Below are 27,668 nucleotides of genomic sequence, written 5' to 3'. Positions count from 1 at the left end.
TGCTAGGCTTATGTTGTAAGAACACATAATGCACAGAATCACTTTTGTGCTATGAGTAACATGCAAAAAGTCAGTCCACCAGGTCATTAGAGATTCATGGATTTTCCACATTATTTTAGCCAAGAGAAAATTCCTAAGAATTACCTCTGGAATGTAAAGAAATTCTTTGTTCGCAAGCATAAAATGCATACTTTTCCAACAGAACTATAGGAGGTAATTTAATCACGGCAAATCTATGGGAAGTTTTTCTAAATACCACCCTGTGGACGATAAACACCCATTAAATCCTGTTGTTAACGTGAAAGCTAATTACACTGTTTCATTTGTTTTTATTACCAACGACTTGGTGCGTGTGTCAATAAACAGCACATTAGGTCTCTTCTGTTCCGTATAAAGTATGTTTTCTTGATTCAGCCATATACATACAAATGAGCCAAACAAAACAGCATACTTACTAGTTATTTGTTTTGTAGGCACTTCTAACTTATTGCTCCTTCGCCCTTCTCTATCTTTCACCTCTAATACTCGTTAAGCTGCAGTACAATATAAATACCACATTGTGTTAACAGCATTGAATTTAGGGAACAACCTCCCAAATCCATTTTCTATAAAAAACAAATACTTGCGTATCTTCACTGAACTCTGTGCAAGCTGTGCTGCACTTAATTAAGATTGAAATGTAAAGCTAGGTTAGCATCTTCTGCTGTTCTTTGCTGCTACTGCGTAAATAGTTCAAACGATGTTTGAAAACTCAAAGAAATTGTGTAGCAATTCACAGAATGGAGGGGTTGGAAGGGACCTCTGGAGATCATCTCGCCCAACCCCCTGCTTGAGCAGGCACACCCAGAGCAGGGGGCACAGGAACGCGTCCAGGCGGGGTTTGAACGTCTCCAGCGAAGAAGACTCCACAGCCTCCCTGGGCAGCCTGTGCCCCTGCTCTGGCACCCCCACAGGAAAGAAGTTTTTTCTCATGTTTAGGTGGAAATTCGTGTGTTCCAGCTTGTGCCCATTGCCCCTTGGCCTGTTGCTGGGCACTAATGAAAAGAGTCTAGTCCCATCCTCTTGACACCCACCCTTTAGATATTTACAAGCATTGATAAGATCCCCCTCGGTCTTCTCTTGTCCAGGCTAAACAAACCCAGGTCTCTCAGCCTTTCCTCATACGTGAGATGCTCCAGTCCCCTGATAATCTTGGTAGCTCTCTGCTGGACTTGCTCAAGCAGTTCCACATCCTTCTTAAAATGGGGGTCCCAAGACTGGACACAGTACTCCAAATGTGGTCTCACCAGGCCAGAGTAGAGGGGGAGCATAACCTCTCTCGACCTGCTGGCCACATTCCTTTTAATGCATCCCAGGGTACCATTGGCCTTCTTGGCCACAAGGGCACAGTGCTGGCTCAGGGTCAGCTTGTCCACCAGCACTCCCAGGTCCTTCTCAACAGAGCCGCTTTCCAGTAGTTCAGCCCCCAGCCTGTACTGGTGCATGGGGTTGTTCCTCCACAGGGGCAGGACCTTGCACTTCCTTTTGTTGAATTTCATGAGGTTCCCCTCGGCCCAGCTCTCCAGCCTGCCCAGGTCTTGCTGGATGGCAGCACAGCCTTCTGGCATATCAGCTACTCCTCCCAGCTTGGTATCATCAGCGAACTTGCTGAGGTTACACTCTGTCCCTTCATCCAGGTCATTGATGAATATGTTGAACAGGACTGGACCCAGCACAGACCCCTGGGGAACACCACTAGTGACAGGCCTCCACCCAGACGCTGCTCCATTGATTACAACCCTCTGAGCTCTGCTGCTGAGCCAGTTCTCAATCCACCTCACTGCCCTCTCACCCAACCCACACTTCATTCATTAGCTTATCTATGAGGATGTTATGGCAGTGTTGAATGCCTTGCTGAAGTCAAGATAAACCACATCCACTGCTCTCCCTTTATCAACTCAGCCAGTCACACCATCGTAGAAGGCTATCAGGTTGGTCAAGCATGATCTTCCCTTGGTGAATCTATGTTGACTACTTCTGATAACCTTCTTTTCCTCTACATGCCTGGAGATGACCTCCAGGATCAACTGCTCATTCACCTTTCCAGGGATGGAGGTGAGGCTGACTGGCCTGTAGTTCCCCAGGTCCTCCTTCTTGCCCTTTTTGAATATTGGAGTGACGTTTACTTTCCTCCAGTCCTCAGGCACCTCTCCTGTCCTCCACGACCTTTCAAAGATGATGGAGAGTGGCTTGGCAAGAACATCCAGCATCTCCCTCAGCATTCATGGGTGCATCCCATCGGGGCCCATGGATTTGTGAGGATCCAGTTTGCTTAGGCGATCTCTGACCCAATCCTCCTCAGCCAAGAGGAAGCCCTCCTTTCTCCAGATTTTTTCTCTCTCCTCTGGGGGCTGGGATGCCTGAGGGCCAGCCTCAGCAGTAAAGACTGAAGCAAAGAAGACATTCAATATCTCTGCCTTCTCTGCATCCTGCATTACCAGGGCCCTTTCCTTGTTCAGCAGTGGGCCTGCTGTATCCCCAGTCTTCCTTTTACTGCTGATGTATTTAAAGAAGCCCATCTTGTTATCTTTGATTTGTTATCTCACCAGACTTAGTTCCAAGTGGGCCTTGGCCTTCCTTGTCGCATCTCTGCATACCCTGACAACGCTCCTATATTCCTCCCAAGTGGCCAGTCTCTTTTTCCTTGCATACTGTGAACGTCCCTCTTCCATTTGAGCTTCTCTAGAAGCTCTTTGCTAATCCATGCAGGTCTCCTGGCTCCTCTGCCTGACTTCTTCCTCCTAGGGATGCACCAATCTTGAGCTCAGAGGGAGTGGTCCTTAAATACTGACCAGCTCTCTTGGACCCCTCTGCCTTCTAGAGCCCTAGTCCATGGGATTTCTGTAAGCAGGTCTTTGAAGAGGCCAAAGTTGGCTCTCTTGAAGTCCAAGGTTGTAATTGTTGCCCTGCTTCTACCATGCGAGATCCTGAACTGCACTGTCTCACGGTCACTGCAGCCAAGGCTACCCCAACCCTCACATCCTCAGCCAGCCCTTCCTTGTTTGTTAGTGTAAGGATGAGCAGCACATCTTGCCTCATTGGTTCCTCCACCACCTGCACCAAAAAGCTGTCCTTGATGCTCTGCAGGAACCTTCTGGATCATGCATGGACCAGCTGACCTGGGAGAGCTGGGCACTGCTGTTGTGGTTGCTTCAGACCTTGCCATCTAAGCAGCCCTTTTGACTGAACAATCAACACATACAGGTCCCTTCAGTCGCCTAACTGCTAGATCATTTTTGTAAGGATGATACACAACAAGAGCTTATTACCAGTTTGGGCAAAACTCAAACTACCTTCTGCCTTTGAAACCAAACCCCAGACTATCCTTGGTTTCAATTTCAGTTTCACAGCTGCAAGGAGTGAATGAGAGAGGAATTTCCTGGCTCTACAGGATACCCAACAGCAAGTAAGGTATTGTCTGGGTCAACAGACAACTTTGCCTGTACTGCAGGAATTCCTGGCTCACCCATGGGTTCAGTATGAAACTGGGAAGCCCTTGGCTTGAACAAGGAATGGTTCAGCAAATCTGAAGGTTTAGATGGTTAATTCAAATTTACTTCAGTAAATGTTTTTGGAGGAAAGGGGAAGATTCTGTGAAAGTTCCTTTGACATTGGAGAGGATTTCAGCCAAATCAATTTCTCTGTATGAAAACTGAAGTCACCTGTTCCTTTTCCAGGCATCAGAGTAACCAAAAGAGGATTTGAACTTTAAAATTAACTGTCTCTACAGTGCGACAGAAACTATACTGTGTCCCCACTGAGCTATTTTTATGTAATACAGGCACATACGCTTCCTACGTCTGGTTTGGACAAAAAGGGAATAATAAAAGCCTTGGGGCTGCCATTGTAAAATCCTCTTTCATAAACTCTAAAAATCTCCCTCTTTTAGCGTAGTTTCAAAGTCACCCCTGTGAAAGGGTCTGTCTTAACACTGGCCTTGAGGGATCAGATGGCCCAGGGATGGCACAGGGATCATGAGAAAGTCATTCTTTAGCACTACTACCATAGACCGGAATTTTATCAGAATAGTTGATCTCTTTAGTATTTTGGCCCATGAGAATCTGAAACAGAAAGCATCTCTCCCACAAGCACAGGCTGATTCATTCGCCAGGCTGCCTTCAGCAGTGACCTGTGCCAGCTCACTCCGAGACAAGAATCTTGAGACTCAGGACAACTGTAGGATTCATAAATGCACACAGTGCAACATAGGACTTTGGGGCTTACAAAAATGAAACATCAAATTTTCCATAAAGGTCAGAAAAATATCCTCCTTCTACGTATACAGCGAGTTTAATATAGTTTTATCTATCACCATAATAGATTACTCTATTCAAATGCTGCTCTATGTGTATGTTAAATAAATGTTGATCACAACAATTATTTCTTTTTGGAAATCAGTCTCAACTACACAGGAAGATGTGGTCAAACGCGGGAACTTTTCTTTTCAGCCGAACCCAGCACAAATGTTAAACGTTAAATGCTTCGTTTCTCCAGGAAGTTTCTCTTGGATGGCTACACCCAAGTGAAACATCTCTAAGTTTTCTTTTCTTTTTTTTTGCAAAGAACTAAGTGAACATTTGAACCTCATGTTTCATTATCCAACCGCACCAAAAGCAAGTTTGGATAGTTGACTGTTTAGAGCTCCAAAAGAGTATTTAAAAAAAAAAAAAGAAAAAAAGGAAAAATAACGAACAACAAACAAACCAAACCAACAAATTAATTAATCCCTCACAACTGGAACCACCACTGCCCTCTACAGTCTTTTGGGAAAACGCTGTTCACTGACCAAGGCAAAACAAGTATTCTGTTAGCACACACACAGAGGTACATACTGTGGCTTTAAACTATCTTAAGTTAAAAACTGATTTAAACCTAGAATTTTTTGGCTATATTGTCTTTACAGTTTCATGATGGATTTTTAACTGCCTCAAACCTGTATCTTATGGAGCTGCCTAGGTTATCACAGAGATAGACAAATCAAAATCTGTCTCTGTGCAGAACTGCCTCGTACGGCGCAGTGGAAGGCACCCCTGCTTGGTCTCCATGGCAAGCACTTCTCTGGACCCAGAGCATCTGACACTTCCACGGACACATAAAGATGGCCACATACACTCGAGTCAGTGCTGAATATCTAGCCCCAGCAGGAGCTGAATGAGGAGGCAGAAATCAACAGTACAACTCTGCAAGGCAGCTAGGAAATCAGAAGTCAAAACATGACCCCAAATGTGCCCCTCCCCCAAAAAAAAAACTTCCAGGAAATACAATACATTACAGTAAATCCTCTTTGGAAATCTGAGAAGCGGGAGAGAACAGGGAGAAAAACAGAAAACAGTTTGAATAATGCATTCTTTCTACCATTCAAAAGCAGATGTATAATGGTTTGTATCTTGCATTAAGACTAGAACATTTTCTACATGACAGGAAAAAGGGAACATCCTCTGTCAAAGTAGCAGCAGGCAAATTCCATATTAGGTCAACATTTCTGGGTTGTTATTCAAACCTAGCAAGAGAGATATAACAAGAGCCAGAAGCTGGCACAGTCCTATTCATCACAGTAAGTGCTGCAATGCCAAGCTGAACAGTATAGTGGAGGCTCACAAAAAAGCATTCCCAGAGTCAACACAACAGAAGTCTCCAGCCCCACTTTTGATCTGTGGAGTCATGGGAACAACGCACAATTAACCACGCCTGGGACGTATCTGAAAATTCATTTTTGATTTTGCAGGCCTGTTTTTGCATATAAAAATAATTTAGAAAAGAAATATGGCACAGCAAATATGGAAATATTTAGTTTGATGCATAGTACAGACAAGGAGATATTTAGCCGCCTGATTTCAAGACACGTTTGCTTGTTTTCAATGAGCTTAACTATTCAGTTCCTTGAGTCTGACTTTTTAGGCATGCAGAAAAAAGGAGCAAAAAATACTTCTATAAATAATTAGCAGTAACAGAAGAGCTAAGGAGAATCTGCAGCCTTTACAGGAAAGGCTGGAGGAAACATAGTGACAAAATGCCTTCTTTACCTCAGTATTTAATAGTAAGACCAGTTGTTCTCTGGGTGCCCAGCCCTCTGGGCTGGAAGAGAGGGACAGGGAGCAGAATGGAGCCCCCATAATCCAGGGGGAAATGGCTAGCAACCTGCTACACCACCTAGACACACACAAGTCTATGGGGCCAGGTGGGATCCACCCAAGGGTACTGAGGGAGCTGGTGGAAGTGCTCACCAAGCCACTTTCCAGCATTTATCAGCAGTCCTGGCTAACTGGGGAGGTCCCGGCTGACTAGAAGTTAGATAATGTGATACCCATCTACAAGAAGGGCCAGAAGGAGGATCCGGGGAGCTATACACCTGTCAGTCTGACCTTGGTGCCAGGGAGGGTTATTGAGCAGATCATCTTGAGTGCCATCACACAGCATGTATAGGACAACCAGGGGACCAGGCCCAGTCAGCATGCGTGTATGAAAGGCAGGTCCTGCTTGACTGATCTGATCTCCTTCTATGACCAGGTGACCTGCTTTGTAAACGAGGGAAAGGCTGCTGATGTTGTCTACCTAGACTTTAGTAAAGCCTTTCACACCGTTCCACACAGCATTCTCCTGGAGAAACTGGCTGCTCATGGCTTGGACAGATGTACTCTTCGCTGGGTAAAAGTCTGGCTGGATGGCTGGGCCAAAATAATCATACTAAATGGAGTTAAATCCAGCTGACGGATGGTCACTAGCGGCGGTCTCCAGGGCTCAGTACAACTGGGGTTGGTTCTGTTTGCTTTCTTTATCAATGACCTGGACGAGGGGATTGAGTGCACCCTCAGTAAGTTTGCAGGCAACACCAAGCTGGGCAGGAGTGTTGTTCTGCTTGAGGGCAGGAAGACCCTACAGAGGGATCTTGACAGCCTGGATCAATGGGCCCAGGCCAATTGTATGGGGTTCTACAAGGCTCAGTGTCGGGTCCTGCACTTGGGTCACAACAACGCCAGGCAACGCTACAGGCTTGGGGAAGGGTGGCTGGAGAGCTGCCCAGTGGAAAAGGACCTGTGTTGTTGGTTGACAGCCGGCTGAACATGAGCCAGCAGTGTGCCCAGGGGGCCAAGAGGGCCAACAGCATCCTGGCTTGTATCAGCAATAGTGTGGCCAGCAGGAGCAGGGCAGTGATCGTACCCCCGTGCTCAGCACTGGTGAGGCCGCACCTCGAGTACTGTGTGCAGTTTTGGGCCCCTTGGGACAAGAAGGACATTGAGGTGCTGGAACATGTCCAGAGAAGGGCAACAAAGCTGGTGAAGGGTCTGGAGAACAAGTCTGATGAGGAGCGGCTGAGGGAACTGGGGTTGTTTAGCCTGGAGAAGAGAAGGCTGAGGGGAGACCTTATCGCTCTCTACAACTACCTGAAAGGAGGCTGTAGTGGGGTGGGTGTTGGTCTATTCTCCCAAGAAGCAAATGGTAGGACAAGAGGAAATGGCCTCAAGTTGCACCAGGGGAGGATAAGATTGGATACTAAGAAACATTTTTTCACCAAAATGGTCATCAACCCCTGGAACAGCCTGCCCAGGGAAGTGGTTGAGTCACCATCCCTGGAGGTATTTAAGAGACATGTAGATGTGGTGCTTAGGGACATGGCTTAGTGGTGGATTTGGGAGTGTTAGGTTAATGGTTGGACTCAATAATCTTAAAGGTCTTTTCCAACCTATATAATTCTCTGTGTGTCTGTATGTGATTGTGATGCTGGGTTTCAAGTGAGTAAAAGCACAGCCCTAGTCTAGGTATGTGTCATGTCCAAAGAAGACAGTCAAGGAACACCAAGAGTCACCTGCTAGCTTTCTAAGTTCAAATGTCAAAGGCCCAGGGGTTTGGTTTTGCAAATGGAACTGTCAGCATGGATCTCCACTAGTAGATTGCTCATTCAGCACTTCCATTAAACAGTGTAACAGGTTAAGATCTTAAAACCTATAATTTCCTCTGAGCTAAAAACTTGGCAAAAAATCTTTGGTCAGACCAGATGCAGATTTTGTTTTAGAAATAGATTAAGTTTATATTGGAAAGATTAAATATTTATAAAAAGCCCTATACTATACACTATAAAGGAATAAAGGAATATAAAGGAATAAAGGAATAAAGGAATATAAAGGAATGGCTTTATCAAGGCCAGATTAACTTCTGCAGTTACTGGCTCAAAGCTCAGGAGGCACCAAAAGCATCTCTGCTCAGCTACACAATGACAAACCTTCACTATAGTCCTAGGATGACCTTGTCCTAAGAGGTCCAGTGACAAATTTTTGAAAATATTAATTGAAAGACAGGATGATTTATTTTCCCTCTGAAGATAAGGCGTTGGATCTGTTCCCATACTTGGGGATATTCCACTAGATCTTAAGTGAATATCAGCAACCCTTCCCACTTGAGCCTACTAGGAAATAATTCTGCCAGCTTTCATAGGCTGTAAGAGTAGACACAGCTCAAGGATAAGGTGCCCAGGACTACGGAATGGTATGATCACAATGAACACAGACACAAAATTTTCTCTTTGGCTTAGGAATCAGGATAACCTTCCTCCAATATCAGGACAGCTGGTGTGCTGCTGGAAGCTCTGTGCTAGTTTAAGGCAGCCTGGACTGAGATCAATGGGCTTGTCTAATGCCATAACAGATAAGTGACATCTCTCCCCCAGTGCAGCCAGGTCTCAGAAGCATAGCAGGATAATGACACAGAGAAACAGCTATGCTGTGAGATCTCATGATGCAGAAAAACCCTGTTACAGACTGTATTGTTATAGAGGAACAAATGTAGCTAGAAACAGGCTACAGCAAAAAGCAAATGCTTAAATTCTTTCAAAACCATGTACATTAGCATCTGGAAAGGCACATACTTTACATTAGTGTTGGTGCAGATGATGTATTCAATCTCATCGGAATAAGGATTCTGAAATGTGAAGCTGCTGGTTCTGATCAGCATCCATTCCCGGTTTTTGGTACGAAAACGATACATCACAGACAGGACTTGACCTTTCAGTTTCACCACCTGCAAAACCATTTGGAAAGGTTAATAAAATGAGATTGCGACCTGCTGTGCAAATCAATCATAAACAGCTGTAACTGGTGTGTTTTAAACTTGAATTACAGAAAGCCGTGGACACAGCAGGGATATTCTTAATTTTAAGAGAATAAGCGAAATCTGATTCATGTTTGCAGCTATTTCCTTCAGAATGAAACCCTCACGCTTTGTTGTATAAAATGCCATTTTCCAGCTTGCAAATATGAAGAATACAGATTCAGGACAACCAACAGGTTGTGCTGTTATCCCAACAGGGAAGCTTTAAGACCATTTTATTGTGGAATGCTTATTGAGAGACTGACATAAAGCAAACTGAGGATCTTTAAATGTTTATATGTAAACCATAAACCAAACATTGCAGCTGAAACAAAAGTCCACAGGAAAAAACATTTTGAGGTTGACTATTTGCTTTTCTGCTTGGATACCTAGCTATACAATTTATATATGTGATATGCCAAATCACCCATCAGCATCAAAATTTATGATAATACTTAAGATGTCTTTTTTTAAGAAACCATACATGGTTGCTTTGGATTTTTTTTCCCCAAACACAATATAAGACCATCTACAATAGCAAAGCACTGACAAGAAATAATTGCTTCTGGCTTTCAAAACAAGAAAGAACGAGCCAGCCTTTGAATGGAGAGAACACCAATAAGGCACTGTCCGTTTTAACAGTATTAATGAAAACGGAGAGCACATTCTTTGCTTGGACAGCCTATTCAGATGTCTGGCAATAGCTAGTTCAAATTGTCTTTTGTAGCTGAAGTTTTGTTGAAGTCAATAGTTGGGCATCAAGTGAGAAGTAAGAAGCAGCCAGCTAAAGAAGTACACTCAAACCATACCTGCTGGTGTGCTGGTTTTGGGTGAGCTAGAGTTAATTTTCTCCATAGTAGCTAGTATGGGCCTATGGTTTGGATTTGTGCTGAAAACAGTGTTGATAAGACAGGGATGTTCTAGCTGTTGCTCAGCAGGGCTTACACACAGTCAAGGCCTTTGCTGCCTCTCAGCCCACCCCACCAGCGAGGGGCTGGGGGGCACAAGGGGTTGGGAGGGGACACGGCTGGGACAGCTGACCCCAGCTGACCCAAGGGATGTTCCACACCATATGTCGTCATGCTCAGCATATAAAGCTGGGGGAAGGAGGAAAGGGGGATGTTCAGAGTGATGGTGTTTGTCTTCTCAAGTAACCTTTACACATGATGAAGCCCTGCTGTCCTGCAGATGGCTGAACACCTGCCTGACAATGGGAAGGAGAGAATGAATTCCTTTTGCTTTGCTTGTGCCAGTGACTTTTGCTTTCCCTATTAAAGTGTCTTGATCTCAACCCACAGGTTTTTTCACTTTCACCCTTCTGATTCTCTCCTCCATCTCACTGGGCGGGGCGGGGGGGAGTGAGCCAGTGGCTGTGTGGTGCTTAGCTGCCAGCTGGCGTTGAACCCAACACTTGGTTTAAGTCAGAAGAAAACTCATATGGTTTCAAGTCATTCACCTGTCACTTACCTGGGCTGTGTTTATTTTTTATAGCTTTTCCACCACGTTATTTCAGGGGTGCCTCAGGGAAGGAAAGGGAAGGTCTACTGCAAACAAATGCCTCATCTCATTGTGGATTCTTAATCCTTATCCACTGGAATTGATTCTTTATTAGCTATCTGCTGCCTGTATTCTCTAAAAGTATAAAACCCAGTATTTACCCTCTGTTTTTATCAACAAGCAATTGGATTAGGAAAAATGCTCCAATCCTGTTTTTTCCAAAGTTGTGCATTTCAAATTGATCAGTTGGATACAAGATTAAATGGAAAGAATGCAAACATAAGACAAAAATCTTTAGCAATGCCCAAGAAAGTTCAAAATAATACTGAGGTAAATGCCCTTTGGTTTGGTGGGTTTTGTTTTTTGGTTTTTGGGGTGTTTTTTAAATGCTTTTGTAGTTTGAGTTCAGTGAGTGACATTCTTTTATCAGCATTTTTCTTCTACCACACCCAGCATAAAACACACAGAACTTATGTAAAAGTGTCCAATCTGAATAGCATCCTACTGGATGTCAAATAGCTGTATTCTGGATCCTTTGATACTAAACTCTATTTGTTGATCTTGGCCTTGAGACTATCTTACTCTGGCCTGATTTTCCCACCCTGATGAATGAATTTATCTTCCCAAGGAAGTAAAAGCTTTGAGATGGATGCTGGCAATTGACCAAAACCTGCAAAACCCTCCCTCCCTCCTCTGTTATGCAGCAACCTGGTTCTGATACCATCAGCAAATTAGAAATATCAAGTTTTCAGAACGTTTTAGAAAAAAAGACAATTTACTGGAAATCACAGTTACCTTTCTAATGAAAAAATTTCTAATGAAAAGATTTCTAAGGCCAAACTAACAATAATAAAACAAACTGCAGTGATCTATTGTCCTGAAGTCTGAATTAAGCAAACACTAATTCTTTAACAATATATAAAGCATAGAGATCACTGGTGGGAAAATCCTGAACTGTCTTAAAACAGTGCACACAAACAAGATAGCACAAAAAATTCAAAGCTAATGTTTAACCTTTACTTTCTTACATTCTTTGGAAATAAAAAACACCTGGTGCTTAACTGTTTACTTCAGTCTTTTATTGCATGAATGAAATAACAGCCATAATCACACTGCTACTGTACTGAACAAAAATATACCGAAAAAGGAATTGCCTACTAAAGAAACAGCACAGTATTTTCATAGATTGGACATCCGTTGAGTGAACAGGAACTTTCACTTCTAATCTGCATTTTTTCCTGCTGTCTTTTTGTATGACCTTAAGCAAATCATGTAGGCCCCTGATCCAGCGGATCACTATGCACATGCCTAATAGCCAGTAGTGACAGTGAAGTTCCCAGGAACTGAGTTCAAGGATGCACCAGCCGCCTCCCACTGCCTGATCTCACTCTCAGCGAGTCCTTGGTAAGGACCAAGTCATTAACATGAACATTAGTTAGTCAGCCCTTCTGAACCCCAGGCAATCACTTCAGAGACAGATGTTTGATGCATTATTATCCAGCAGCTCTCTGTCACTGTGTCTTGGATAAATTAGTGGAATCAATCACTTGGGCATTAACGAACAACAACATATGCATTCTTGCTGCTCTTCTTGAGCCACTGATGCCACCAAGCACAAAGTTCAGGGAGCTGAATCATCTGAAAGCTAGTCCCATGCGAAAGTGATTAGTCCCTTAGCTGGTCTACCCAACAAGTCCATCTGTGCTCTTCTCAGGACAAGAGGAAAGGTGGGGAGGAGGTCAGAGAGGAGAAAAGAAGTGGGAGTAGGACCTGGCTCCTGGTGACAGCTAACCACCAAGTAGGTTCAGCTGCAGCATCACACTCCCAGCCAAGTTGGGGCAGAGAAGATGACTGGGTGTGGTGACCTATTTCAAGCATCTAACTCTCACAGGCTCCTGCCTGTGAATCAATATCTTGAATTTAAAAGGTCTTTTGCAGCTGTTTGAACTCAGTCTGTTCAAGGGACACCAAAGTGGATGCAGAGTGCTCACACAGTCTTTCCTGCTAGCTCAGCAGTTGGGTTGGTAGTCTTGGCTTGGCTTGGGGTTGTGAGAAATCGCTCAAGAGTGCTGATATCTTACACTATCTCAAACACTTCTGTAGAGACCATAACCTCAGTTTCACAACCTATTCTATGAACACAGAACAGCATTCAGTTGTTTTTCCCAGAGAGGCTTTTCAAGCTCCATTTTTGCATGCCATGCCTGAATAAATAGTTGACTATAGAAATTATTTTAAAGTCACTTTGTATCCACATTTCACAGCTGAAAATACATCTCAGCATCCAACACAAGATGCATCAACAAAACATGGTTGAGCTATAGGGTGTTGTCAGAAAACCTGGAACCACTTAGATCATCTGAACCTCAGTAATCTGTTAAACATGCTATACTACGCTTTCTAGTGTGGTAGGGAAGGTGCTGAAAAGACCAGCAACAAGCAGAAGGCTTGGGGAAAACACTCCTACTGTATGTCCCAGATCAATTTGAAACAGTAAGTTCTACAATGGAATAAATGCCTTTGATATAGCTGATGTAAACATGGCCCACTGTAAGAACGAATCCAGATCGGTAATTCTTTCCATATGTTGTATTTCTTTTGTTATTTCTGTCTGCATTTCTGTGAAAAATACCTTGAAATGAAAAATAAAAGCTGTTTCTTTGAACAAAATAACAAAAACAACAAATAAAGGCAGAAGAAAAGGAACAGGATGCAGCACCTGTTGGAAACTCTCCCTCAAATGGCTTTGATCTTCAGGATGGCAGAATTCTAAAATATCTTTTCCCAGAAGATCCTAGAATAAAACATAAAGCTGTGTAAAAAACCCAGACCTCAACACAAATCCACATGCAGATCTGCAAGTAATTAATTCTTGCAGACACTACATCTACCACCCTTAATGGGACTACTCAGTTAATCGGGGAGGAATCATACAAACAAGGTTTGCAGGCATCATGTCCCACGTTATGTTTGTACTGTTGCATAGATATATGTATTTACAAACAAATTTTAAGCAATTTTTAAAGTATCCGTGAAATGGTGTCTTGAAAAGACTCACATCCGCTACTACAGTTCATTTTGTGGCACTAATCTTTGTAAAAACAGTTATTACAAAGCTACCTAAAATCAAAATAAATGGGAGAAACAAACGAACAAAAAATTATTTTTCCCCTCTAAATTGCAACTGTTGAGAGTTATCCAAGGGAGAGTGGTGGTAGTCAGGAGTTCATTTACTATTCTACTCAGATATGTGACCAGCCTCCTATTCAGAGGAGCAGATGTAAGCCTAAATGAAAACAGATGCCATAAATGATGTTTGCCTACTGTTCAATAGATTGGCAGAAGTAAAGATCTACAGGAATAAAACTCTCTCTAAGCACTGTTAACTTTCTATCACAGAAATTTCTTCACTGGAAAACTGTGGAAGGTTTAAAGCATCTTGCCATCAGAATTCTAATTGGATCTAAAAGGTATAAAAAGATACCCCACATAACAAATGGGAAGCCAGTAAATTTTACAGAGGTGTGGACAGCAAAGAAAAATGAACAGCATTTAATGTATGACATACGATTTATCAGTTACAAATATTTCACATTCTGCTGCTTTTGTTTTTAATGCACTAACAGAATTTTCTGCATTAGCTCTAACCGGTCTCCACATTTACAGTGACTCACTGACCTGGGGCTGGTATCCAATGACACTGATGCACCTTGGGTCGACAAAGGTGATGACTCCATCAGAGTTGTGCCTAGACAAGAACTCAGTTGGGACCGACATGCCATTCATGTCCATGCACACTGGAGAGCTCGTTACCTACGGCCAATGAAGTCCACAGCATTTAGCCCACAGAACAGTCACCTTAAGTCAAATTTGATTATGTAGCTAAAGAACAAGATCTGTTGGCAGAGTGCTAACTACCAAAGGAAGTAATAAATAAAACAGCACAGATAAATGACGCAGAACAGCCTTTAGTCTTGTTTGCAGGGCATATATCTCACCCCATGGCACCTACCTAGGCTTAACAGCACAGCAGGAAAACAAATACACCAGAATTTCTTAAGAAGGAGGGATATAGTAAAGATACAAGTATGTCTGGAGTCATCTCCCTTGGTGGCACCACATTAAAGTTAGGCATCTTGGTTCCCACCTTTGCCAACCAAGAATGAGAGACTTGCAGAGGACAATTCAGTCTACCCATTTTAGGATGGGAAGGTCAATCTCTAGAAGAGGCCAACTCATCTGTAGACATATCCAATAGGACCAGCTCAGACTCAACACTCATCTTTCAGGTGAGACAAACCTCAGCTGAAACACCCAGAGAACCTGCAGAAAGTTCTCCAGAGGTTGAGGTAGGTGATAGTAGGTCAGCAAGTGGCTACTCATAATGAAAAAAATACAGTCATCCTAAAAATGCTGCTTGAATCTCAGAGAGAATGATGCATTTCCAGCTCTCTGCCTGAAACCTGTGCAGTCAGGCCACTTCATATCCATTCTTTCCTAGGGCTACAAATGAGACCAGTGTTTTTCTTACAACTTCCAGAGCGCTCTCTGTTAACATGGTCCCAATGCAAAAAGAGCAAAATCTCTTTTCTTCTTTTGTCTTGAAGCAGATTAGCCAGTTAGTTGTGTGCAAGATTTCAATTTGCTGTTACAGAACAGAGTTTTTAATTTGTGCACCTTGACTCCTTTGTGATAAAACCAATCCACACAGCCTCCTCTTTCCCTCCCTCACATATCCTGCTGGCTCTTCTAATATAACAGATGTTTTGACACTCCACATGTTCCTAATGTGATTTTCTCAGAAATCATCTTTCTTTGTAGATGTAACATAGGAATCCCCGTAACTTCTTTCTCTCCATTAGTGGAATATACTATCCTTGATTATAAAGCATGAATAACCTAAAAAACATCATGCAATACTTTTGTAGCTCTGTCATCACAATGTAGAGACACTCTGCAGAAGTGCTAACACTTGCAGTAACATGCAGCAGGCTGTTCAGCTCAAGTAAGATGGGTTTGGCACCTGCGCTCTAACGAAAGGGTCATTCTACCTTGTAGGAAGGAGCAATGCCATCCTAGCAGATGGCAACGAGTGCAGGCCAACAGGAGATCATGCAGAAGGCTCAAACATGTTCACCCGTGGCAGAATTCCCAGACTGGGAAGATAAAAATTAGCCTCCCTGCTGCGGTGAAGGAGACTCACCGCAACTGTTCTAGCTCCTGCTCAGAACTCTCTTCAGCAATGGACAAAGGAAGAAAATTTAAAATGCCAATTGCAACTGTCTGGACAAAAAGGAAGTAAAATTTTATTCTCAGTTTCCTCGCCTGACATCACATCTGAATGCACACTACAATACGCGCTGAGAATAAAGCTATTATTTGTGAAGTGCCTCTTGACTGCCTTATCTTTACCATTTTTAGAATAACTCCTGCAATCACAGTTTCTCAAGTAGTTGAGTAGCCAGAGAGAGAGAACGAATGAAAGAATAGCAGGCCACATATCACTGGCTTTGGGAGCCACTTTAACCTGCCACCTGCAGCACTGGTACTCCCAGAGTCTAGAATATTCCAGCCCTATGCACCCTAGAGAACAGCAGGTCTGTACGTGCTCATGCTTCAGGAGCACCTTTGCTGCTGTTGTTGCGTAAAATACAAATATGCACCAAAACCACATTTTCATTTTGCTCCGTTGACATGTTCTAAACAAGTCCTGCCCACAGCAGAGGGTTAGAACTAGATGCCGTTTAAGGTCCCTTCCAACACAAACCATTTAATGATTCTGTAACTCACTGGCTGCACACCGACATTAAGGTGCTTCGTATTTTGTAGGCATGGTAGAAGTTACAGTCTAGTACCAGAACTTTGTGCAAATCCTTTACAACTAAACCACAACACTGATTACACCTTCAGAAGTAGTTTGTATAAGGAAAGACTGGCATTACCTGAAGCCTTCCTATTGCCACGAGGCAGTATTTACTACCTTGTCCCACATCAGCATCTTCTTCTGGTATAGTCATTCCTAAAGTAAACGATAATAAATACTGTTATAATTAGTAAATTGGGATGAGCAGAGATGCTGCTGGCCTGGTTCTATACTATTCTAGATGCTTTAAATCATACAAAATAACCTTATTGCCTTATTAATGCATTACATCTGGGTTCAGATCAGATGATCTTACTCAGTTGTGCTCGATGCTACATACCTCACAGGCATATCAGTACCCACAGCAGCTATTTTGGCTGCCTAAGACAAAGCAGATACAAAAATGCCATTATACACCGAGATGGACAATACTGTTTCCATGAGTACTTCTCCACAGCATGTTACCAGAACCACGTGGTCACTTAACATGTTCAGTGAATGCATACTATGTTCAGCTTTCTTTGTGAATAATATATTATAATGAGCCTTAAAAATAAGGCACAGACGAGATTTTTCATTAACTGCATGCTCATACTTAACAGCTGGTTTTACTTTTTTTCTGTAACGGACTAAATCTGGGTCGTTTCATTGACAGACTGAAAAAAATGCAGATGCTTTGCTAACAGTGCTTGTGTCAGTTGTGTAACAGGAGTAACTATTATAAAAACAAGAATAATTTTAAAACATACATGTGTACTGATTTCCATCTGAGTGTTTCACAAATAGGAACATTCAGATTAGCTCTGTCTACTTGCCAGTTGGCCAGGCCTTTCGTTAAGGTTATTTCCCAACTCCAGATTTGAGATACCAATTTCCTATAAAGCACTTGAAAAATCATCTTCCAAGAGTGACACCGCTGACTTATATTTGTAAACTCTTTCACAAAGCTTTTCAAGGAACTTGCTTTTCACAACAGGCAGTGAATAATTTAAGAGGCACTTTAAAGCATTAGTGAAATTAATTGCAAAGCAGCTACCAATTAGGAAACAGCAGCCACTTTATTCTCAAAATTTATAATTCCCAGTGTAAGTCAATCTTTGGACCATGCAGAGGATGACAGCATACAACTTTCTTAAATGACCTCTCTGAAAAATGACTACAAATGCTGCTGAATGAAGTAGTCTCTGAAGGAAGTTATTTTGTATCAAAATAATTCAATCTGGCACTCAGTTTCTAAACAGCACTCTACAGGTATTTTTCAGTTCCCATTGAGCGATATAATAAAATAAAATTTACAAAGTGAAAGAAAACAAACAACCCTTATTTTTGTAAAATATATTCAAACTGTATTTGCAATGGAATTACAGTTTTGGGGGCCTAACTCCATTTGCAGCCCCTGACAGATAACTAGAGTTTTATCAGGGGATTTCAAGAGCTTTACAAAGGAGGAGTGTTATTGTCCCTTCAGGTGGGAAGCTGAGGTGCAGTATGAATTTCAATGTCACACACAAGAGGCGGGCAAACCCCCCTTGTCTCCTACACAATGATCTTACTACCCAGAAATACAGACTTGGCCCTAAATAACTCCTTAGCTTCTAAACCTATGTGATACCCCTCACCAAACACCGGGATACTCCTCTGAAATGTTTTCTTAGAAGCTGTACGAGAAGACCAAGGTGGCAGCATATGACCTTACGAGTACGTTTTAAGAAATCAATCATTAAACACAACACGTAAGTTAAAAATAACACCTGAAGGAACTGACATGTTATTTTTCAATTAAACATTATTTTGTGCTTCCAGTAAAGGTCCCTCTGTGGGCTACCAGGGACCCAAACTTTCACTCAAGACCCTTCACCTGATTTAGAACACCCTTGAAATGAAGACAACCTGCACTTACCCTCCCTGTGGGACTGTTCGGCACTGCCTGCAGTTTATTGGTTCATCCTTCAAGCAGTCAAATTACAAAGCATTGTATTATTCACACACCACTATTCCAGTCTCTTTTCTGTTACACACCAGGCAAACTACAAACCAGAGCCCAAACAAAGATAAGTCCTGTGCTCTGAGACACCAGCATGCCACGGACAGCATAAACTACTGACGTGAAACTACAGTTAAGAGATTCATATCTATTACAGAAGTATTTTGTTTTCCTTCCTTGCTGTGTTTACATAGTTATTTCTTCAATACCGGACTTAGTAATCAGCTAATGACAGCTCCAATAGACAAAGGAACTGAATTTTGCTGCCTTTTGAGAAAAAGAGAAAATTACCCTGAAAAAGCAGCAGCAAACATATCTACTCAAAATTGTGTCCACTTTAGACAAAATTTTGGCAGACACATGGCTGCTATCTGCTCACACACGTAGGGTGCCCGGAAGCGTGAGCTCCCAAAACCAAACCTAGACTCCTCCACATGAGCAATTTTAATCTTAAATAGGTAGAAAATGGTTAACTGAGAATTGCATGCAGTTTGCAGGGGATGATAACTGGCATTCAGCAGTTTCACCTTACAAAGCGGTGACTAGAGGTGTGATCTGAGAGCAGGACAAATTAAAAGATGCAACAGTTTAGGATGGAGCATGAGGATGCTGGCTGTGCTGCAAAAGAAATGCAACAGTGTATAAAAATACCACGGGAGGAAAGAAAGCACCGGAGCCACGGAAGAGTCGACCTAACACTTTGGCTGGAAGATGACAGCAGGGACTGTATCCCTCCAGGAGATGGATGAGGTGTCTCACTCCTCAGCCCTGAACTCTGCACCAGGGCAAACCCACAAGTTTAACCGTCAGCCAAAAGAACAAACAGTTTAAAAGCTGGTGCCTGAAGCAATCACTGTTACACTCAGACAGCTCAGTACAGGTGGTCTGATTTCAAAGATGGTGAGTGATTCTAGGTCCTACCACCTTCAGAGGATTTTCCTGGTGGATGCCCGGTATCCTGAGAATTAGGCCAATCAAACACAGGGTTCTAAGTGCTGTTTTAAGGAAGTAATTCTAGGCGTTCTAGTTGGATAACCTGAAGCAAAAGGTCTCTTTAAAATGGAGTCTTACATTTGCAAGGACAAATTTAAAGCATTTTCCTTTGACTTCAAAAGCTTTTTCAATCTCTTCCTTAGCAGCAGTGTATTGTAAAGGACAGCAAAGATACTCAGCTGGATGGCTTCCACTTTGCATAATCTTTTTTCTGCAGTTTTCAACAACGCTTTCCTTTTTAGGAACTTGGTCCATGCTTGCTACTGCCCAAATAAACTCAAAGCAACATAAACAATCTCCAAAATTAAACCTAGCTAAGAAACACCATTTCTGATGTCACTCTTGGCAAGGGAGGTTGTTCTTCATTTTCACTTCCCCCCCCCCCCAACAAGGTGGATTACATTTGGTCTGTACAACAGACTGGAAAATATATTAGTTGGGTTATCCTACAGGACACCCTATGAATAAAAAACAATCTGTCTGGAATTAATCAATGCATGACCCAGTGAATCACTAACCCTTCCCTAAAAAAGCCTAGAGTAAAACCACACCAAAATGACTGTCTGCTCGCCTGCCGTGCAAGTGCGATTACTGACAGCATCCCATAGAGGGAAAGTGCTTCCTTTACTCTCTGGCTGACAGTTACGAAGCTTCAGCTGTGGGTGAGCTTATATATGAGATGCATTCAGAGAGAGATTTATTTCTGCTTTAGCATTCTTCCTGTTGAACATACTCCAATACGAAGAGGTAAATAAAAGGCATGTATGACACTCAGTACTGGTTTGTCCAGCTCTTAATGTAGTATTGCTCCTTAACATCACTAAGTACCATCGGTATCTCCAAAAAAAGCCTCCACAAAAGCAGCCATGAAACTGATCTTTAGGAGGCATCAACAAAATAAACACACATTAGTTATTCACATTCTTTATGTGTAACCCTGAGGAAGGCTTTATTTCTCAACACCAAATATATGCTCCTCTTGAATAATAAACACAGTGCTATGCTTGTTCAAGTTAATATAAACAATTTGCAAAGCTAAGCCTGCAACTGAGCATCACAAATAGAATGCTGTGCCGTTAGAGGTAATATTTAATTTCCAAGTGCCCTTTATGCCAGCAAACAGTTTCCCACAGGGTAATGGCATGTGTTCGTGTGGACATAAGGAACTTTTTAGGTTTCCTAACGAGCTTCCAGTTGGCTCTAACAGCAGAACAGCTTCATTTTCTGCCTTCTTTCTCTCTCCTTCTGCCCCATATTTTCTGCGAGACACAACATTTTTAGTGGATTTGTGGTTTTACTTTACTACACTCAAAAATACACTATTTATGAGTCTTTAGAAGGATGTAATTTAAGTGTCCAGTGGTCACTAGCAATCCCCTGTTAATGCCTATCTCCATCAGAACCATTTCTGGTAGTTATATGCCTGTGCATGAAACTGCACTGGGTGACGTTCTCCTGTACACAACAATGGAAAAAGGCTTTCACAAAAAAAGGCTGTGGATGTTTACAGCATACCAAGGAAAAAGCTTGTGAAAAATACCAATAAAAACGAAGTTGGTTTTTTTTTTTTAAAAAAAGCCTTAAAAATGACAGCACTGCAAAGAATATTCAAGCAACTATTTTGTTTTGTATTGAAAGAGGGAGTACTTTGCACAAACGTCCAGATTCTGGCCAAAACTTTAAAATAACCTAACAGCTTTGGCATGCTGTGGTTAAGACATTACCGTAAGTCTGACTTGGAAGACTAAAATGTTTCTTTTTTAAGATTAAAAAACTACGGGGGAAAAAAAAAGATTTCAACATTATTTGAATTTAACATTATTCTGGGACTTTTTATTTGAAGTTTTTGAAAAAAGTATCTATCTAAGCCTATGTGTTTGTCTCTGCAGGTCCTGGCTTTGATTTACAGAAAACTAGCAACATCCTGACGGTCTGTATCTTCTCTCTCCACCAAATATTTTCCATCAATTGTTATAGCACGAAAAAAACCTATTAGGAAAATATCATATGGACCACATAAGATTAATTTCCTTCCAGGTTTGAGATGCTCAGAGGGGAGGGAGAGAGAAAAAAAAAAAAAAAGGAAGAAAAGCAAATGCTTGCTTAAATTGAAAACTGAATGATCAGAAGGTCAGCATTTCTCAGTTTTGTGAGTGGCTCTGAACTTGAAGCATTGTCTAGGCTAAGGATTACAGGCTGCTTCACTGGGAACAGGGGGACAAAGGCTGGAACTGGTGCTATGCCAGTTTCAAACAAGGGGTCTTTTTACCTCATTCAAAATAACCCAACACTGCCCTGTCATTATTTAATCTAGCATACGCTCTCCACAAGAAACGAACAACATAACTGGTTGGAACGTTGACCTGAAATATCTGACTCCTTTTTCCTTTGACTTCTACACAAAGCTTACCCCAGTTACTTGAGACCAACGCATAATTTATGGGGATATAAGTGTGTACGTATCATATGCTGGGTTTTGTACTTGAGCTTAGTTTTACCCTTCTCTTGCAGGCACAATGGAGGAAAATGAACAGGCCATTAACAAATCCAGCCTGAACAGACATGCTCCTCAAAGCAGCTCGGTTTTCCCTCTGTGTCCCACTCAGAGGCAAAACACGCTGTATTAAGGGAACAGCCGAATAGCTCCTTTTCCAGGGGAACACAGAACGCTCAGACTGCGGCACTCGTGGCTCTGCTTTATTAGGAAAGATGGGAGAGGCAGGTGCTGCTTGTGGGTCCTGCACAGCCTGAGCTCACTTCTGCGGACGTATGACACTTCCCATGTTTTCTCTCTCATTTCTCAGTGAAAAAAAGGCAGTCTGCCAATAAGTGAGCCTCCCTGGTCAATTAAGGATAAGGATCAAGAATAAAAACGTCAGGCTAGATGTGCAAGGTGATTTCACACGGAACACAGACCTGAGCCATAATACAATTTGCTTTCTCCTCTAGATCTGTAAAAAAAACCCCCAAACCCAGTCCTTAAAATATACCAGCATACTGATGCCAGCAGTCATTTTTTTCACCTATTTAAAGTATCTGAATTACTTCAGAGATTTAACACAGACAACTCACAGCAGCAGCATTGTCAAACCTGATAGTCTTTCACACTAATAATGATCACAGAGCAGTTCTTGTCTTGATATTTCTGTATCAATACTGATTGTGTTATAGAATCATTAAGGTCAGAAAAGACCTTTAAGATTACCAAGTACAACTATCAACCCAACACCACCATGCCTCCTAAGCCATGCCCTGAAGTGCCATGTCTACATGTTTTTTGAACACCTCCAGGGATGGTGACCCCACCACCTCTCTGGGCAGCCTGTTCCAATGCCTGACCATTCTTTCAGTAAAGAAATTTTTCCTAATATCCAATCTAAACCTCCCCTGGTGCAGCTTGAAGCCATTCCCTCTCATTGTACCAGTAGTTACTTGGGAGAAGAGACCAACCCCCACCTCACTACAGCCTCCTTTCAGGTAGTTGTAGAGAGCGATAAGGTCTCCCCTCAGCCTCCTCTTCTCCAGGCTAAACAACCCCAATTCCCTCAGCCGCTCCTCATCAGACTTGTTCTCCAGACCCTTCACCAGCTTCGTTGCCCTTCTCAGGACACGCTCAAGCACCTTGATGTCTGTCTTGTCCTGAGGGGCCCAGAAGTGAACACAGTACTCAAGGTGCAGCAGCACCAGTGCCGAGCACGGGGGCACAATCACTGCCCTGCTCCTGCTGGCCACACTATTGCTGATACAAGCCAGGATGCTGTTGGCCCTCTTGGCCCCCTGGGCACACTGCTGGCTCATGTTCAGCCGGCTGTCAAACAACACCCCCAGGTTGTTCTCCGACGGCAGCTCTCCAGCCGCTCTTCCCCAAGCCTGTAGCGTTGCCTGGCGTTGTTGTGACCCAAGTGCAGGACCCGGCACTTGGCCTTGTTACAGTTCATACAGTTCTACTCAGTGTGGGACTAAAAAAGTTAACACGTTGGCCACAGAATGCAGTACAACCCAGAAAGAGAAAATACCAGGTGCTAAACAAATTAGAAGTATAGATAAGTATATATAGAAGTATAGATCAAGTGCATTTGCTAAATATTTGTTACTTTATTTATGAAAGTATGTTTCATGTGTTATATATTAGTTGTATGATGCACGTGCCACATTGCAAGCTCTGTAAGAAAAGGATATGGAGTTTATATTAAATGTCCACTTGGCAATTGAAAAATAAATGAAAATGATCCTCTCCATAGCTGAATTTTTAAACAGCTGTGATTTAGCACAAACCCATTTATTCCCAAGAATCCAGAGATGATGCAAAGGCCAGGAGCTTGCTTCCCTCTAGCTGAGTTGAACAAAAGTAATTTTATTATGGGGTAGAAAAGCCTTAGGAGATTGAATTACTGCTGCAATTATTTCATTTGCTTTGCAGATTATAGTTGAATTACCATTGGTAACGAGAACAGTGATGTTGCCACTTATTTACCCAAATGTATTGGGGACCAATTCAGCCCATGGATATTCCCCTTCAACTCTGAAAGTCAGTGGATACATGACAATCACCAACGCAAAGTGGGGAAGACTGGGAGGGCAAATAAACACTCATGAAACAGGCCATGATTCAGTACTTCATGCCCTGGAAAAGGCATTCAGGCATGAATATGATGAGAAACAATTTGGATGGTAACATAAAAGACCACTGAAATTCCACATAAGGCTGTCAAAATCTAAAACATCCCTTAGGATTTCGCTATAGTTTGGAGGCATGAACATTGTGGATGAGTGCTGGGATATCATAAGGGAGCACCATGTGATTTTGAGGAGTGGAGTAATAGAAATGGGATCAAATTCAACATTACTAAATGCATAAGCATGCACTTGGGGACTAATAACAGTCAAACTTCAGCAAAAAAAAAATGGGATGAAACTTCATATTACTAATTGAAAGATCACACAGTTCAAAACTATTTTTGCTATGAACTGGAAGATCTTGAGTTGACAACTGACAAAAAGGCAGCCTGGTATGTATATAGGTGATTGAGGATGCCAGCAGGATGCACCATACAAAAGAGAAGTATGCCATATCATTTAGTGCCAGTCAAGATAGGAAATACCATTTTCATTATACATCACTACAATCTCATCTGGACAAGAGTGTAGAGTTCTGGTGACCCACATTTTGAAAAGTCAAGTGAAAATGTGAACAGGTGCAGAGAAGAGACATGAGAATAAAGAAAAGAGAATGCATTGTGGAAGTGGACATTAGAAGTGGGCTGGTTTAACTTTGCAAAGTCAAGGCTGACATGATATGCCCTCCTTCTGGAAACGCACCAAAACACTGGAATGGCACACAAAGCAGGAAAACTCCTGCCTGATCTTCAGTGCAATATTGTCTGTGAATACACTGGCATAAACTTCCCATAAACTAATGAAGACTGCAAATGAGAGAGGTTGCTAATCATGGGAGAGCAGTGAGGTTTTGGGAGAGCTGGAGACGGGGAAAACACCTCACTAACACCAACTGGAACTTACAACGTGATACCTGGCAATGGGGTGCTCAGAGATCTAGAAGATCCTTTTCATCCCATGCTCCTGCACTGCAGCGCCTGCTCCCCTACAGAAATGGCAACTGGAAGTCACATACTGCTGATGTCGTAACCTAGTGCTGACATGCGTTCATGCATTTGCAGCTCTGCATCAGCAACACATAACCCTACAGGGTTAGGTCTCTTTAAATGTGCCATAACATGCAGCAAGCTTTTCATTCAAGCTAAGCAAGGAGCTAAAAGAAGCCTCATCTGACCTGCACCTTTCTGAAGAGATGTCCTGTATATCAAGACTGAATTCAGTTACGTTTGGAATTACCAATAGGAAAGTTAATCTCTTTGTCTAAGAAAACAAAAAAAACCCCTTTCATTTTCATAGAGTAATTTACACACACTGTGCTCTCGCTCTTTTGAGACAGAAATGAAATTGAAGCATTCTGACTCCTACAGCACACTGAAGTATATTAAATCCTATTAGCAACAAGGGGGGAGGTTTTCCTCTTCTTCCAAAACTGCAATTCAGCAGGAAGTTCACATCTGCATGCTGGTATCTGCACACCACCATAGAGACTTAGTGCAAATCACCTCTTAGCATTCACAGCCCCTGAATAAATGTGATTTATGCTTGTGGTATATGACCACAAATGGGCAGGACAACTCATGGTTTGATTCATGCCAGCAGGCGCTGTCGTATTGCAAACAGCCTCTTCAACAACTGCAAATGCCAAGGTCAACTAATCCAGTTCATGACGATGTCTGGATGAGCTCCACAGTCTTCTCTTTGAATTTTTCCAAAGGTAAATATTCCCATATGTAATACTGAGTTACAGTAGGTAAATGTTTTTCTCTGCGGTTCAAAGCAATATGCCAAGACTTGTTTCCCAGAAAAACTGCGTCAAAACAGAACTTATCACAAAGACTGAACATCCTCCACTAATACCACCACTTTGAAGTGAGGACCTATGCACCTAAATTGAAATTACACATTTTCAAACACAGTTGCTTGCAACTCAGTACTTAAATATAAAAGCACTAGTTGGCATTGTCTAGAGGCACAAATGCTTTGTGGTTACCTTCTTAAAATCAGCCATGTTTATGTCGGTTTATCAGATTGAAAACTTTTGGTCCCAGCTGCTGTAATCCCACTTTACCAACAACTCCACTGCTCTCTGTGCCAATGAAATTGAGAAGGGTTTCACATGGGAAAACGGGGAGGCCCTCAGTGAGTAGCAACAGCTGATTCCTTGGTATCAAAAGCTTCTCAATATGAGACTGAATGGGTCACCCCACTGAAATTCAGCCTGGCTCTATACCACCAAAAGATCCTGTGCCACGTTTTCAACTGTCTTGCAGGTAGCACAGTACAAATTGCCTTCACATGAGATAGATACACACCTGCTGGTGGCCAAGCCTTGATATAGCCAGTGCAATGGACAACAGCATACTGTGCTTCACCTTCTTTTACTGGGCCGAGGCCATTCCTAAAGGAAAAGGAAACAAAAAAATATCATGTTGATTGACATGCAGAACAGCTTGATGTTTTTGAAGTATGACTACTAATGGTTTACTGATATTTGTAAGATACGTTAGAAGCAACCAACCGTCAACCTAGAGTTCTGTACAATATAGCTCCTTTACAATGCTATTCAAGCCATACCTGTTTTCCACAGTATTTCTCTGAGAAAGATACTGAAGCCTACTTCAGAGATGGAGCTGGTTAAGACAAAGAAGTTGAGCGACTTGTGCAAGGTCTCCAAAAAGATCCAGTGACTCCACCACAGTTCAATTTAGCGGCAAGTTCTCCTCTCCTGAGATCCAGTGCTATTTTACACTGTGTGCTAATGCAGATGTTTGTCCACGTAGTACTCCCTGGGTAAGCACTAGCCCAGTGGAAAATGAGAGTGCTTATGGCAACTAATTGTTGTGATAAATTAAGTAATAGTACCTGTATCTTTTTCGCATGGTGGTTATTCTGTTCAGAGGTAAATGATCCAGAGGAGCATTTCCACACCTAGAAGTAAATTAATATTTGAAATGGTTCAAAAATTAATATAAAAACCCAAACTGAAAATGCATTTTAATATCTTTATTAGGATATATAAGTAGACAATAATGGATATTTATTTCTGAAAAAAAGTCCCAGGTTCATTTTTTCTTAGAACTTGCTGCTTCCACAGGCCAAGCTTTTTGGGTGCAATATTTTGAGCACCCAATTTTTTTTTATTTTATAAAGAAAAACAGAAGAGACTACAAAAAGATTCCCTCCTGCCCACACCCCCAAACCTAAAGACTATTTGAAATAGATATCGCAAGAGTGGCTAAAGAATACACTTCAAAATACTATAAAACAAAGGAGAAAAATAGAGAAGAATATAAGTCAGGCATAAATAAGGCCCCTAATATCCATACAGTAGCTCCCCTGGACAGAGCATTTTGACTGCCATACACCAGCTACAATGTTAGTAGATATTAATCTAATGTTTTCAAGAACAGACTATTTACACTGTCAAGTAACTTCGTTTAACACTTGTTCATGTATATTTTGTGATCTTTATAACTATGCCAAACTGTATAATTTTAACAATCCATTTGAAGCTAAGTAAACAGTCTGAAGGGTAAAACCAGTTCATTTTCAATGGAAAAAAGAACAATAACAATGAAATAAGTAATCACAAGG

The 27,668-nt window shown here is 42.1% G+C and overlaps 1 protein-coding gene across 9 annotated transcripts in view; it reads right to left on the bottom strand.

Moving 5' to 3' along the window:
• ARNT2 (aryl hydrocarbon receptor nuclear translocator 2) overlaps nucleotides 1–27,668 on the bottom strand; it is a 193,881-nt gene that overhangs the window by 24,310 nt on the left and 141,903 nt on the right. For all 9 annotated transcript variants that reach the window (XM_064456260.1, XM_064456261.1, XM_064456263.1 and 6 more), the window contains 6 exons: nucleotides 26,937–27,002; nucleotides 26,387–26,472; nucleotides 16,560–16,636; nucleotides 14,296–14,430; nucleotides 13,337–13,411; nucleotides 8,900–9,051 (listed from right to left, as the gene is read on the bottom strand). In XM_064456260.1, coding sequence (XP_064312330.1) covers nucleotides 8,900–9,051; nucleotides 13,337–13,411; nucleotides 14,296–14,430; nucleotides 16,560–16,636; nucleotides 26,387–26,472; nucleotides 26,937–27,002 — 591 coding nt within the window. The remainder of the gene's footprint in view (nucleotides 1–8,899; nucleotides 9,052–13,336; nucleotides 13,412–14,295; nucleotides 14,431–16,559; nucleotides 16,637–26,386; nucleotides 26,473–26,936; nucleotides 27,003–27,668) is intronic.

Source organism: Phalacrocorax carbo, chromosome 7 (genome assembly GCF_963921805.1).
Source record: "Phalacrocorax carbo chromosome 7, bPhaCar2.1, whole genome shotgun sequence".
NCBI lineage: Eukaryota > Metazoa > Chordata > Aves > Suliformes > Phalacrocoracidae > Phalacrocorax > Phalacrocorax carbo.
The sequence above is the reverse complement of the archived record's forward strand: the minus strand, read 5'-3'. Positions and strand labels throughout refer to the sequence as shown.